Raw genomic sequence first — 14,066 nt, 5'->3', positions numbered from 1 at the left:
TCATGCTCACCACATGCTCATCCGTTGCATGTTTATGTGAGCGGCTCCACAGCCTCCAGCAGGGACGCTTTAGTGATACCACTCTTCACCAAAGTTTGTGTGTTGTGTTGTGACTCAGTGTAATGGAAACCAATTGTCAGGTCCCACCAGGAGCTCTAGCAGTGGAAGCGACAGCGGCCCGCAGGAAGTCTGTGGCGAGCGGCCCTCAGCCTCCCATTTATGTCTAAGTGACAGATGGAACAGAGCAGGACGGCCCGGCATGTTTAAACAACAGATTCCATTGTAGTATATTCAAGATACATGTCATAACTGCTATGCAGTTTGTACTAGCAGCACTTCCTTTCTCTGTCAGCCTCACGGAGCAACAGGAAGTCTGCTGAGTTATTGGTCGTTTTCATGTGAACGGGGGCAGAGACGAGGCCAAAGATTAAAATACCGACTCCAGTTCTGAAAAAATATGGATGTGATAAAGCAGAAATATCTTTATTACAGGATTTGCTCAAGTAGCTTTTGTCAGCAGGTTTTGCAGATTCTTTAAAAGTGAAAAAAAGCGCGGCCCAAGCTTGTGTTCGGCCATTTTGTCTTTGTTATCTTGATGTAATTAAATGAAAAGGCCTTGAGGGAGAATGACTTTTCACAATCTAGTTGTTTCTTCATATCCCTCATTATTTAATATCTCCCCCAAGATTACCTTGAGGGAGCCTGTGCTTTTTTACTTTTATTTAATTCCAGATAATTATGACATATTTGGCCAGAAATCCAACTCTGTCTCTTTACATGCGTGGATATAGTATGACTTCTGTTTGTGTCTTTAGTGATGTTCAGATTATTTTAGACATAAACTTTCACTGTGGGTGTGTTCAGTCGTTCAATAGGATTGTAGCTAGCTCTCAGCATGGGTATGGCTCACAAGATGAAGGAGGACGTGTTGTTCTTGTACTTGTGCAGCAAACTGTGTTGTCCAAACATTTGTATGGCAACGCTCTGCTCCAGCGTCACATTTCAGGAAGGTGCAGTAAATATAATCTTCTACTTAACGTGCCACCAGAACAAGTAGTTCCTATGCAAGCAAATTTATTTTTATGTTGGCAAAAACAAGCAAATAATCTGCCTCATATTGAATTCCTGACTACTCTAAAAGACACTCACGCTGTGTAGCCTCTCGCCCTTGTCACGCACATCTTTCATTGAATATGCGAAGAGCTTCAACTGTGGAGGTGAAAAAGGAAAGTGGAGAAGCTAACCGTGTAGCAGACTTGTCGAAGTCTCTCCCTAGTATTAAACTTGATATATTAGGGATTAACTCAATCAGCTGTTGATGTGTGAACTTGACAGGCTTCGGGGTAAGAAAGCAAGACAAGCAGTAAACTTTGCTGACCGCTGAAAAGTTATAGGCTATGATCGTCGCTCACAATATCACATTTTGCCATGAAACAGAGCCTGTTTTTAGATGCGGTGTAACACGGCTTAAGCTTTTGAAATGTGATGCAAAGCAGCAGAGTTAGACAGCATAGTAATCTCACTGAAATAGGTTCATTATTATTCACATATGAATCCCTTACCATAAAAGACTGATGAATCTACAGGTCTGTCAAAAAATGACAAAAGAGGTACCTCCCCTGCCAAAAAATGTAATTACCTGCTGTAATTGTGTGGAAACATGTCTGCCATTTCTGTCTAAATTGATTATAGCAAAGATACGTTCAGGGGGAAATTCTCTCTCTGATACTCTCACACAGCATTATCAATCTGTGGAGCTCAGTGCATTCCAGGAGTTATGGAGTGATTTAGTGTTTTAATTAGCTTTTTATTCATAGGCTCAGTTCCCTCAACCCGCTTCCCTCTACTTTCAGATACTTGGTACGATATGAATCAGTACTTAAAGGACAAGGATGACGGAGATGATTTATATTTTTCATATTGTCAAAAAATCCTGTGAAAAGACCAAAATCATCACTGTGTTAATCCTCAGTACTTGATTTCCTTACAGCCTGTCAGTCATGGTCAACCCATTCTTACTGAAAAACAGTCAGTAAACCAAACTTTACTCAGATAGAAGTAAGTAGTGGAACCATTTTCAGTGGGATTTGTAAAAAATTGGTGCAGTAGCAAGAATTTTCAGCAGCATGACGGCATATGTTGGATTTGATGCGAAAAAGGACTTACCCAATAGCAAAGGGCGTGGATTCGAGTGACATGACTTGGACTTAGTCAGAATGAAGTCATACATTTGATAACTTGAGACTTGACTCATAAAATCAAAAAAGACATGGAGCTCACGTTGGACACCAACGACTGGTGACGTCTCTTGGACTTGAAAATACTTGACACTACTCTTCTTCAGTTGTTGAGGAGAATGCTGCAGCGCTGTGTTGCTGTGAAGCCCCAGAAATGTTTTGTGGACTACAAAACTTCACCCGATTCTCCATCGGCATGTGGGTGAGTCGATAATGACTGAACTTTCAATTCGAATTTGAATTTTTGAGTGAAGTGTTCCTTTAACTACAAGGCATTTCCCAGGAGGCCTCTTTAAGGCTCCAAGGTCCTTTAAGATGTTCTTTAGTTGTGAACAATAGTGCATGATGATAAATGTCACTGCATCCTTTCTTCTTAATGATCTTGTATCGGTCCCAACTGCACCTTCGGAAAAAAATCCCCCATAATACAATATTTTCAATGAGAAATGGCAATTTTATCATTTCATCTGGTGTCTTTATTTTCTGTGGTAATTAGATTCATGAATGTGCCAAACCGCTTAGAGTTAAATATGCTCTGTGCACCTGTGTAATCAACCATGTCTGTGACGCCGAGGATCTCATCATGAGTCCAATCACAGCAGACAAATAAGAGGTGCTGCTTTCGGTGCCGCTTCGTCCGCAGCTGGAGGATCGTGTCTGCTTTCACTCACTAATTTTTTTTTATAACTGCACAATGTACCAGCCAGGTGTGCTTAAAATATGAGGGCTTTCCTTCATCTAAAGTAACCCAAATTCCTCGGCATGGAGCGAGAAGAGAAAGAGAGGGTCTTTTCTTGGGCCACGTCCGTCCGTGATGAGGAATGATGGAAAGAGAAAAAAGAAGAAATCTGGGTGGGGGCAGGTGTTAGTGTTAGAGGAGGGTGGTGCTGGTGGTGGTAGGTGGTGATCCTGGCCGGAGTGGAAAAAGGAATGTGGGGCTCCTGGAATGTCCTGGAATGTTTAGAGCAGTCGGGGATAATTGAGTGAATTTGGAACAAGAAAAGACAAACCGAGGTCCCGCGGTGGAAGAATGTGCTTCTGGGACGTCTGAAGAAACATTCCATCCATTCAGACAGCTTTACCGGGCCCAGAACCTTCCTTAGATGGCACCATAGGGAATATAACACCCCTCCCATACACACACACACTAACACTGCTCTTCCTTTCACACTCTTCTCTCACTGCAGAGATCCTCCTTGATATATATTCCTTCCCCTCGATGTTTGTGTACATTATTTCATGAGGTCTGCCAAGAGTGAAGCAGTTACATATGTCTCCAAATACTCAGGTTCAAGAATACAGATGTGTTCTTATAGTCTCTCTTTGTCACTTTTTATGTCTAAAAGTTGAATCAATGAGAGCATGGGAATCATTTTTCTACTGTCCTTATGTCCTTGGCTTCATGCAGAGTTTAGATATAACAACATCCTTGTTGTTTGCAGTGAATGTCATCCATTTCTCCCATTTTTAGGGAAAAGTCTCACTCCTTTTACTCTGGGAAACATTCGTTTTTCCATTACCTATATATACATGACTATCTACTTATTGTTTGAGTCTAGGAAGTGTCTGTCAGCTTTTTGCTGCCTTTTTGCAGGCACTAAAGTTTGACGTAGATCCATCCATCCATCCATCCATCCATCCATCATCCATCCATCCATCCATCCATCCATCCATCTATCCATCCATCCAACACAACCCCTAACTCTGCTTTCTTATGTTCTTGATATCAGTCATTTTAATGTGTTGCAGATTCCAGCAACTTAAAGTACACTGACTCTGAAAAGCATCATATAAATCTCATTATTATGCAGCTTAATTGTGTGGAGGAACAACAGACATCATAATTCTGGGGCTGCAGCTGACCAATATTATCATGATTAATCAGCTAATAGTTTGATCTGACAGAAAACGGCGTAAATGATGCTGATGATGTTGTTCTCAGGTCCCCAGAACACCTTTTGAAGCTAGAAAGGTGGCAGCGTCCGCCACATATAAACAAAGTAAAACGGTATGAAATTGTGTTGTCCTTTAAAAGGTGCTATTTGTGAGAAAAGCACCTTTAAAGGTCAAAAACTAACACTGGGATGGCGGCCGACCCGTCCTGTAAACCCAAAGCGTCGTCAAAGTTTTTGACAAGTTGGGAATGAGGCTCAAAAATCGACTTTTCTTACAGATAGCACCTTTAAAGGTCAGTTTGTTTTTTTCAGTTTATTCAGTCATGAATATGAAGGGAGTTTGTTTATTTCGTTTTTTTAGGGATAAAACAATCAGCCAGTTGAGATCTTTCTCCTCTGAAAACTCCAAAACTATAATGCAGACACTGTTTTTTGTTTATGTTGCATTTGTGCTTGTGAAATACTGATCTCAGGTCTGACTGATCCTATAAGTGACCACAGGAATAAGGAGAAACATTATGGGATGTGGAGAATTTAATATTCTGTAGATTTTTTCTTCCTCAAAGACACTTTTTCAAGCGTGAAAAGAGTTTGGACTCGCAGGCTCTGCGGTGCTGATCCAGTGTGAAATTGATTGAGCCACAGGTTCGGCGTGCCTCGGACTGTCACTTGTTGGGCTGAACGCCTCGCTGACAGGCTGACAGACTCGTCGGCTACACGTGATGGTCGGTGCGCGTCACCGAAGCGCCGTCGCTCGCCTGGAGACTGGAGCAGGGCTGACTGACACTGTGTGCAGCAGGCTACTGTAAATAAAGAATACAACCCCAACAAACTAACAGGGAACAAATAAGCAAAGCCGGGCACCGTCGGGTTAACTGATAGCACTCTCTCTCATTCATTCGCTGAGTTTGTCTGTCAGGGTGTTTTTCAGTCCTTTTTTTTTTCCTCCAGATTTGAGCGTGCCAAGTGAAGGGAAAGCAAAACATGGCTGGTTTAATGGCAGGTTTTGGTCATTACACCCACGCCGTCGTCCGGGGAGTCCCGGCGTCCCTGGCCGGAGAAGCGCTCCGGAGCACCCAGGCGGAGGTGGACCTGTCCAAGGCGCAGAGGGAGCACGAGGCGTACGTCGAGGTCCTGCGGACGAGGCTCGGGCTGGAGGTGGTCGAGCTCCCCGCGGACGAGTCGCTCCCCGACTGCGTGTTCGTGGAGGACGCGGCCGTGGTGTGCGGTGACACGGCGCTCATCACCAGACCCGGGGCAGAGAGCAGGAGGAGAGAGGTAGGACAGTGACGGCATATGTTCGATAGGAGAAATAAAAAGTTTGATGTGGAAGAGGAGAGGAAGGCGTCCTCCCCCTTCTTATTTGCCTGTTGTGCTCACTTGGCGTGCAATTATGCGCAGGTACGCGCGCTTTAATGGTAAATATGGAGGCGCTGATCCATGTGACAGCCTGTAGGTGATCACCAGCACGGATTTAAACACAAACATCAGTTATGTTCATTGTACAAAGCAACAGTTTCCTCCTGGAAGTCTTTGTTATTCAACATCAGCTCAATTAACGTCCACTGCAGCTGTGTGCTGACAAATGAAATCCTGCAGAAGATGTGTGAAAGTTAAGTTTGTGAATGATCCACTCTGCAGGAGGCCTGCATCTGTGCGAGCTGTGTGTGCCGTATGGGGATCACACACTAACCATATTGTGCAACCAGCCTATACAAAGAGATATGGTGATTAGGTGCGAGGCAACGCCCATTTCAGAGAGACAATGCATTTTTTTTTTACCACGTAAGATTTTCACATTTAGGTGACAGTTTGAAAATGAGTTCAGAGTCCATTCAGTGCAGCTTTCTTGTTAACTTCTGCACGATTTGTTGTCAGTTCTCACTTCATAACGTATGTAGGCTGTCAGTGGAATCCATGGGTTGCGTTCAAAGCATCCTAGAAGGTCTTACTTCATAACTCAGGCAGCAACTGAATGATAAGGATCATGACCTGAAGATTAAAGACATGTATTTTAGGAAGCGAGGAGCTTTATGGCTGCTGAAATGTATGAATCGAGCCATTTTTGGGAAACAAAACAACAGCATGAGTGTATTGGGTTGCCTAGTGAGGGTAGCTGCAATGTGGAGTAGCTCTGTGTGTGTGTGTGTGTGTGTGTGTGTGTGTGTGTGTGTGTGTGTGTGTGTGTGTGCGCGTGCGTGCATGTTTGTGTGAGTGTGAGAGAGAGAGAGAATGACAATGAGGGAAACGGTAGGACGGCTTCTGTGAAAGCCCCTGTCATTTCACATCACAGTCACTTTACTTGGCTCACTGGTGCTAATGGTCCCCCAGCCTCACTGGCAGCAGGGTTATTGATTGAAAAGCTCGGAGCTGCCACCTTCAGCCACCGCGTTTCATTTATGCCGAGCGCGCTTGCAAGTTACATTTGCATGCACATGTGCGCACGTCATCAGCGACCCTGCCAAAACCCTCTCTCACATTCAAATTGTGAAATTTTTCATATTTCATACGGAGATAGCAGAGGTTTAGTTTCTCGCCCCGTTTTCCGCTCATGGGAGTTGTCGGCTGGGATGAATGAGAGATTGGCACCGTCTGAAGGTGCAAGAGCGTAAATGATATGTTTGCAAAAGCAGGACATGTTAAAAGCACAGCTGGATCCCAGTGAATGCATGACCATTTATTGTCTCAGAGTGATTTCATTGTTATTGTGTAAGTTTGTGTTCCCCTTGATAAAACAACAAAAAGTTTAACGGCTTTTGTTCCTCAATTGCGTTCAGTTAGAAGTTTGAAGGGATTGAGGAGAAACAGTAATTTTGCTGTTGATAATGGTCATCATACTCTGCACCATGTTCCTGTTTCATTTGTGCCTTTTTTTCTGGCTGTAACTGAAGAACAATGGCTGTGACCAAACTCGATCCGTTTCTCACAACGCAGATTGAATGCAGCACAATGCGTCACGTTCTTTAAAGCAGAAACAGACAACTTCTCAACTCTCCTAGCATTTCCCTGTTGTATTAGTATTGGCGCCACAGTGTTAGCAACATGGCTACAGCTAGCAGCCTGGCAAAAACGGCCCAGTCGCCAGTATATAATGTTGGCAGTTAACGTTTCTGCAAGCCACAGATGCGTCCAGGTTGACATGTGTCGCAAACGTGGCATGTCACATTCACATTAAAAGCTTTTAGTTGACTTTCACATCAGGAGGTGGCATTCTAGATGGCCACAGTTTGAGTCGCACCAGTGGATATGTTTAAGGACACCTGGGGGTGTTTCCAGTGATTTTCGTGGCGACTGAAACCTCCTTGATTTCACCAGAAGTCGAACCATCTCCATCCGACCAAAACATGTACTTTAAACCAAACCAGGATGTTTTCCTAACCCTAATCAAGTGTTTTTGTGCTTAAACTTAAGCCGAGCATAAGCACGGCGTTGTGGCAAGAGAGAAAGAGAAAATTCAACCTTAACAAACATAAAGTTGCAACATAACGAAACGCTCAGTTTGAACTTATCTGTGGCTTTGCAGAAACGTACTAAGCAAAAATGTATTCTGGCACTTGAGTTGAGCAAAAATTAACCGTGAATCCCAATTTGACCTAAAAACCCTGATCTCAGTGCTTTGAAAAGGCAAAGCGAGTTAAACACCTCGTTGAATGCATAAGTAGGCAGGTTTTGTTACTTCTGATCTAGAGGAAAGAATGCCGCTTCAAGGGAACAGACTTTGACACAACCCTGGAGCGCTCTCCATCGAGTGAATAGCCGTCCTTTCACTCTCGTTGTACCTCAGTCTCTATCCCTGTCTTTCACTCTGGTTTGTTTTCTGTTGGAGCTGAAGTTTCCATAATCATTACAGTTGTTCCATGGTTACCCGAGGATAATGACAGCAAATGCCTTCTCCTGTTTTGGTTGCGCAATGAACGTTGCGCTTCCTTCACGCTGTAATGTGACTTTCCTTTTTCCAGGAAAAATCTAGCCCGGTAGCCGACTGAATAGCCGAGTGAAAGCACATTTACAGGGAACCAATCTATACTGATGATGTCCTTTCTCTACAACCATTACACTGTGCAATCAGTATTTACTTCAGAATGAGAAGTTAAAGAAAAAGTTGTCTATTGCCACTTTAACATTACAGTTATGATGGCTATAAAACCTGAAATGGTGTTCCTTTTTCCTTGTGACGCAGGAGATGCAAGATCACTCTGAGAACACCTCTCAGTGTGGTAAAAGTTTTCTTAAGGTCTGCCCATACTACTTTTCACAGCTCCCATGGCAACAGATAAAGTGCAGCTATCAGTAATGCAGGAGCACGTCTCTCACCTGTCATACTGCCGAAACACCTTGAGGTTTAACATATCACAAGATAATTATAATGTATGTGATAATGTTGTCGTAAGTTCAAAAACAGTGCAGACACGTACAGTGTGTGAGCGCTGGCTGATTATTCACCCACGAGCAGATGGTACTGTAATTATTAGGTACGTCTTCTTTGACCGGAGACATTCTGGCAAATGGGAAACAGCACATTTTCGTCTTTTATCAGCCCTCTTGAGAGTAAATCGTTTTGCTCATGGAGGTGGAAGTGAACTGCAATTATGTGATCAATCACTTCCTGTAGTCATGACGAGTGTTTTTCCTGCCTGCGTTCGCTCGGTCAGTTACAATTATACCGTCATGTTTGAAGGCCCTGCCGGTAAGTCTTCAGACACGCTGTGCTGAAATAATCACCATCTCCCATTCACTGGTGATTGAATGGTGGGGGTTGATTTTCATCCCATAATTACCTCTGACATTTTAACAACCTTGCATGTAAATGAGGCTCCGCCACCAACAGACTGCGTCTGAAAGCTGCCTTACCCGTTCGGTGTTAGTCAAGAGGAGCAAGCTTTATTTTCAAGAATCAACAAACATCCTGGGCGACTTTAATTGGGCGAGTCTGTTTTCTAACCTAAAAGATTAATGAGTGACTATCAGGGTAATGGCTTTTCTACCTACTGCACGGTTGGCCAGGGCTCTGTCTGTTTTCTCTGCCTCGATTCACATATTTTCAGCCCTCTCAGTCTTCCATTAGTTGCTGCCAATTTACGGCCGGGATGTATGAGGCAGGGTGCAGTTGCAGCTAGAAGAAAAGCCTTGTCATTGCTGGTCATTTTAGGAAGTCACGCAGTTGTTAATTTACTGTAGGGGCAAGTAAATTAGTGTCTAGTCTTGATTTAGTGAAAAACATCATAAACTCTCTTTACTTTATCATTAACCAGGATGGTTATGTGCGCAGTCAGTTGGACTTTGGACTCCAGGTCCTTTCGACATTCATGGGACAACAAAAGTTCTGAAGAAGTGCTTAAAATCTTTGGATCAGATATTGGGGGGTGCAGGTTTTTGGAGTGCAGCTGTGCAATGCAGCAGGAGAACTGATGTGGGAACCCAGAAGTGGTGCTATCTGAGTTGGGAGGAATCACTTGTTATTGTTTATCACTTTAGTCTGTTCTAAATGTGGTGAGATTTTGTTTTTGGTCTATTGGCCTCATCCATCAGTTCCCCTTCCTCCTGCTGCTCTAATCGTCTTGTAGAGGAGAGATTTACTATGTTTCACACAGTGTGATCATTCTCCCCTCTGCCTTCCCCGGATCAGGACTGTACTTATGACTGCAGAGTTCATAATCGTTCAGCTCCATGAGTCAATATGGAACGGAATACGTTTTTAAACATTTCTTGAAGCTTGCAGGAATCGTGTCCATTAGGCTGTGGCTTAAAAGCTTTGTTATTAAGGGAAATGCTTGTCTTAATGGGCTGCATGATTATTCAGGCTAGACTGCAGCATTGTCTAAAAACACTCCAACCAGGAGCCAGCCAAGTTAATTATTCCATAATACCAAACATTAGCTTGATAAGCTGAAATTGTTCACCCAGCTGAATGCTGAGCTGCACATTGTCAGATGACCTTTACCTCTCTGCTTATTGCGAACCCATTTAGGACACGTAATGAAAAATGGCCTGAAAGTAAAACCGCTGTTATTATATGCCGTAGTTCCTTTGTGATAAGATGAGACACCAAATTATTCACACAATGGAAAGCTTTGAGAGAGTTGAGATAAAAAGAAATCGTCTCTCAGGGCTGACAGGAACACATTTCTCAAATGCTATTAGGAGCTTTTAATGTCTTCTGTGGCACCATGTGTCATGGATGCATTTTTTCTGTTTTTAATTAGACAGCCTACAGTGTTTTGGTATTGTACACAGCCACTTTGTGCTGTGTGGTCACAGGGCAAAGGGACTAACCCGCTGTCCGTTTCAAGCACATGTGATCGTGCACATTTAGAGTTTTCAGACTGATATTAAATGTGGGCCTTGCTTTGCGTCAAATTCAACTTTCTAAATGTTTTAAACATTTTGGTCAGGCAGACTGGTGATGATTGTTAATGGTGTTAACTGATTGGCCGTGGTCCTCGCCACTTCACTGCTGTAGTGTTCACAGCTGTTGTTTGTGCTGTCACGCACCATCCAGTATTTAGAGTTGGGTCTTAAGTAGGCTTGCCGCGATAGTCGATGTTCCCGGAGTAGGGGTTGACTGATATGGCTTTTTCAGGACCAATACCGATTATTAGAATGGAGACTGAAAAAGGATGTTTGGGGCCGATATTCAGCAGTATGTGTGTGTGTGTGTGTGTGTGTATATATATATATATATATAATCAGAAAAAGCTGAATATTGGCCCAATAATCAGTCTACCCTTATCCCGTAGTTACATGGTGGTCGAACATACACCAATTACATTACTTGCCCCCCCCCCCCCCCCCCCCCACATCATTTTGCTTTTCTAATCAATACTCAGTCGTACGACGGACGCTACAATTACAAACTGCTGCATTTGTTTGTGCAGCAGCAGAGTTGCAACACAAGCCACATTTCGCTTATCACATGTGAGAGTAAGGAGAGTTGACCAACAAGATGCTGGCAGAGGATTTGTTGTCAAAGCAAAAGCCTATTTGGCCGTATTTTGGATTTGCTAATAGTGAACCTGCTAACGTTAAAAAGGGAAAAGGAGTCGGTTATCTGAGGCGTGCAGCCTGTTGCCTACAGCTCTTCATCTAAAAGCTCCTTCCCGTTCCATTACTCCCGCAGACTGAATAAAACTAGTCCCTGACGTATTTAAAATTCATCAGCTGTCAACAAATACTGAAAATGACCATCGTTTGACTCTCTAGACGTGAACACATTGAATTTCCTCTAAATTAGCCTCCTTCAAAATTAAAGCCAACTTGTGTTTCACCAGTTAAATGATTGTAATGTGAAGCAGGAGCATTAGGAAATGTTTGGTTTGCATTAGCAGTCAGTGAGCATCTTTTCTTGTACAAAGTCTGAGTAAATTGAGTATTACCAGTGTTGTCACAAGCTTAGTAGTCAGAGAGAACGTTTCATCCAACCCAAGTCTCAAGTGTGTACCAACAGCAATATTTAGGTGTTCAGTGGTTTGTGTTAAATATTCACTCCTTGTGCTTTAAAGACTCCCACTAGATGATCCGACAGCCACAAACAAAGTGTCTCACCTGGATGTGTTCTGGATGAACATAATGACTGACTGTTGACTTTGTTGGCCTGCTCACAACGTTTATGTTTTTTTCAGTCAACCCTCCTGACCTTAATCAGTGTTTGCAGAGTAGAAGATGTTGCCAAGCTTCCCATTCGGTAACCTTGACTGTCAGAACACCTCGTCCATAAATTCAGAAGAGTGAATGAAGCAGCCTGTTAATGCTCTAATTAAAAATGTCCTCGAGTATTGATGTCTGGCAGGTAGGAAGTGAGTGCGCTGCAGACCTGACGTGGCTGACTTCACCGTCAATTTTATTGTTACGCTCGTTGAAGGTTTTGTGAGTGTCGTCACCGCTCCCTGTAGATGCTCTGATGCAAGTTTTGAACTGCTGGCACTCCTTGTGCCAATCAAAACCCACATGTTTTTGCCTGCTTGCATACTTTATTGATAGTTTTTCAGCAGCAACTCAGGTAAAGGAATTCAGGTGTCTCTACACGAGGTCGACTCACAGATCAGGGGAATTTTAGGTGTTCCTTCACTGCAGCTCAGTCTGAACTAATGGGACAGTTCTTAGAGTCAGTTAATGTCAGATTGCTGTACTGCTCAAACTTCACAACTTTGTTGTACACAACATAACTGATCAGCAGCCGAGGCCAGATCTACAAGATCTTTCACCAGGAGGAATCCCACACAAGTCTATCTGTCTATCTCAAAACTACTACTGAGACATTTTGCATGTCATTTCTGGCTGCTGCTTCGGTGCTCTTCTGTCCCTCATTCACAGCTCCCAGCGCTACCGTCCCTCAGCTCATGTCTGCTCTCATGAACTGTAGCTCGTTGCAGTGGTCCCTGACCCATCCCTGTCCCTGACACGACAAGATATTTAGCCTGCTTGATATCTTTCAGGTGTCTGCGAGGCATCAGCAAGCTTGCGGCGAGCGCTCAAATCGCATCTTTCAACAATTCACACTTGGGTTGAGCAAATACTCAGGTTAATTGAGTATTTGGTACAGATAATATACTTTATGCAAGTGTGAATATTACCCAGGTAAAATGAGTACATTTTCATATTCGTGATGAAGGAAAATCTTTATTTGGAAGCTGACTGAAGTCTGTTCATTCAGACTGTTCATAATATTAGTTCTGTAAATAGTTCACTTACTCTTGTGATGAAAAAAATTTATCTGAAGCTCCATTCTGAAGAAGTTCTGTAAATAGTTTTAATTTAATACTTTGGTTGGGTGCACAGATACAGGTAATTGTTTACCCGCTAGTTCCTAGTTCACAAATAAAAGTGAAACGCTGAATCGCCTCTGATTTGGGGCCTTTTGTTGTCGACTTCCAAAGACTGTTGGCAAGCTGAAAATCAGGGCTTCAGTCCTCGAGTGTGAGCCTCATGTTACATAATGGGAATTTGTTGTCTCTGGTGGGAAGCTGGTGACGGATCATTTTGAATCCTTGTCCCTGTCCCTATCTGGTCATGGTAGCACAATGATTGTATTGCTCCTTGATTAATCTGTTTTAGTAAATATTTGCATTTTTGAAGGGAAATGTATCAGAAGGTAAACTACAATTCTGCTGTGTCATTTTCTGAGAGCTTACCATCTTCACTCTCTCTGTGGTCACGAGCTTGTATCTGGAACGGAGAGATGTTGGACACAAGTGGCCAAAAATGAGTTTTCTCCACAGGATATCTGGGTTCACTCACTGTGACAGAGTGAACAGCTGAGGAATCGCAGTCACTCTGCTGCTCCTCCACATTCAGATGGGGCGGTTAAAGTGCCAGTTCACCTAACCCAAACTCTGTCATATTTTTTTTTGTTGTTGTTGAAAAAGGTCAGTATGTGTGCCTTTACCAGCTAAAGCCGCAGAAGCTGCTCTTTGTGCTTGCTTTTGTAAGAGGCTGTGGTCAGAGCAGGGAAAAGGGCAGTCCCAATTTCAAGCCAAAAGTAGTTCAACATTGCACTTCACTGTCTTATCTGCATAAACACAAGCTTCACCGTGACACTCCACCACCTCCAAAGCTGTTTGATGACACAACTTATGGAGAGAATATCTTTTTTGCAAGAGATTTACCAAGTCGTGATAGTCTTGCTTGATAGCTGGTTATATCTGTAGAAATGGGGGCAGGTGTCATTCAAGTATCTCAGAGCAGAAGTGCATTTATCATGGCTGAAAACACTCGATAAATTCTGATCGTGGCTTCACATTTCTGCCTGACAGTGCCAACTCCATCTAACTTCATCTCAATAGATATGATTTACGGTCCCATTACCCAGTGGATCAATGACATTTTCACAGCACACTTAACAACAAAGTGAAGCAACATCAGAAATGAGAGTGGGCCAGATTCTCCCACATCATTGTTTTATGTCTTTAAACTTTAAAACTTGAGAAAGATATAAAAA

General features: G+C 43.1%; 1 protein-coding gene across 3 annotated transcripts in view; it reads left to right on the top strand.

The window, feature by feature from the left end:
- ddah1 (dimethylarginine dimethylaminohydrolase 1) overlaps positions 1-14,066 on the top strand; it is a 92,177-nt gene that overhangs the window by 1,878 nt on the left and 76,233 nt on the right. Inside the window, exon 2 of one of the 3 annotated variants that reach the window (XM_084355681.1) lies at positions 5,084-5,410. The exons of 1 other annotated variant lie outside the window; for it this stretch is intronic. In XM_084355681.1, the coding sequence (XP_084211807.1) occupies positions 5,117-5,410 (294 nt within the window). In that variant the 5' untranslated portion in view covers positions 5,084-5,116. Of the gene's footprint in view, positions 1-4,485; positions 5,411-14,066 lie in introns of those variants that run through there. One more of the 3 variants, XM_084355680.1, reaches the window with a different exon arrangement.

This window comes from Pagrus pagrus (genome assembly GCF_965226575.1).
Source record: "Pagrus pagrus genome assembly, chromosome: 6".
NCBI lineage: Eukaryota > Metazoa > Chordata > Actinopteri > Spariformes > Sparidae > Pagrus > Pagrus pagrus.
Note: the sequence above shows the minus strand (reverse complement) of the source record. Positions and strands in the feature narration are given on the sequence as shown.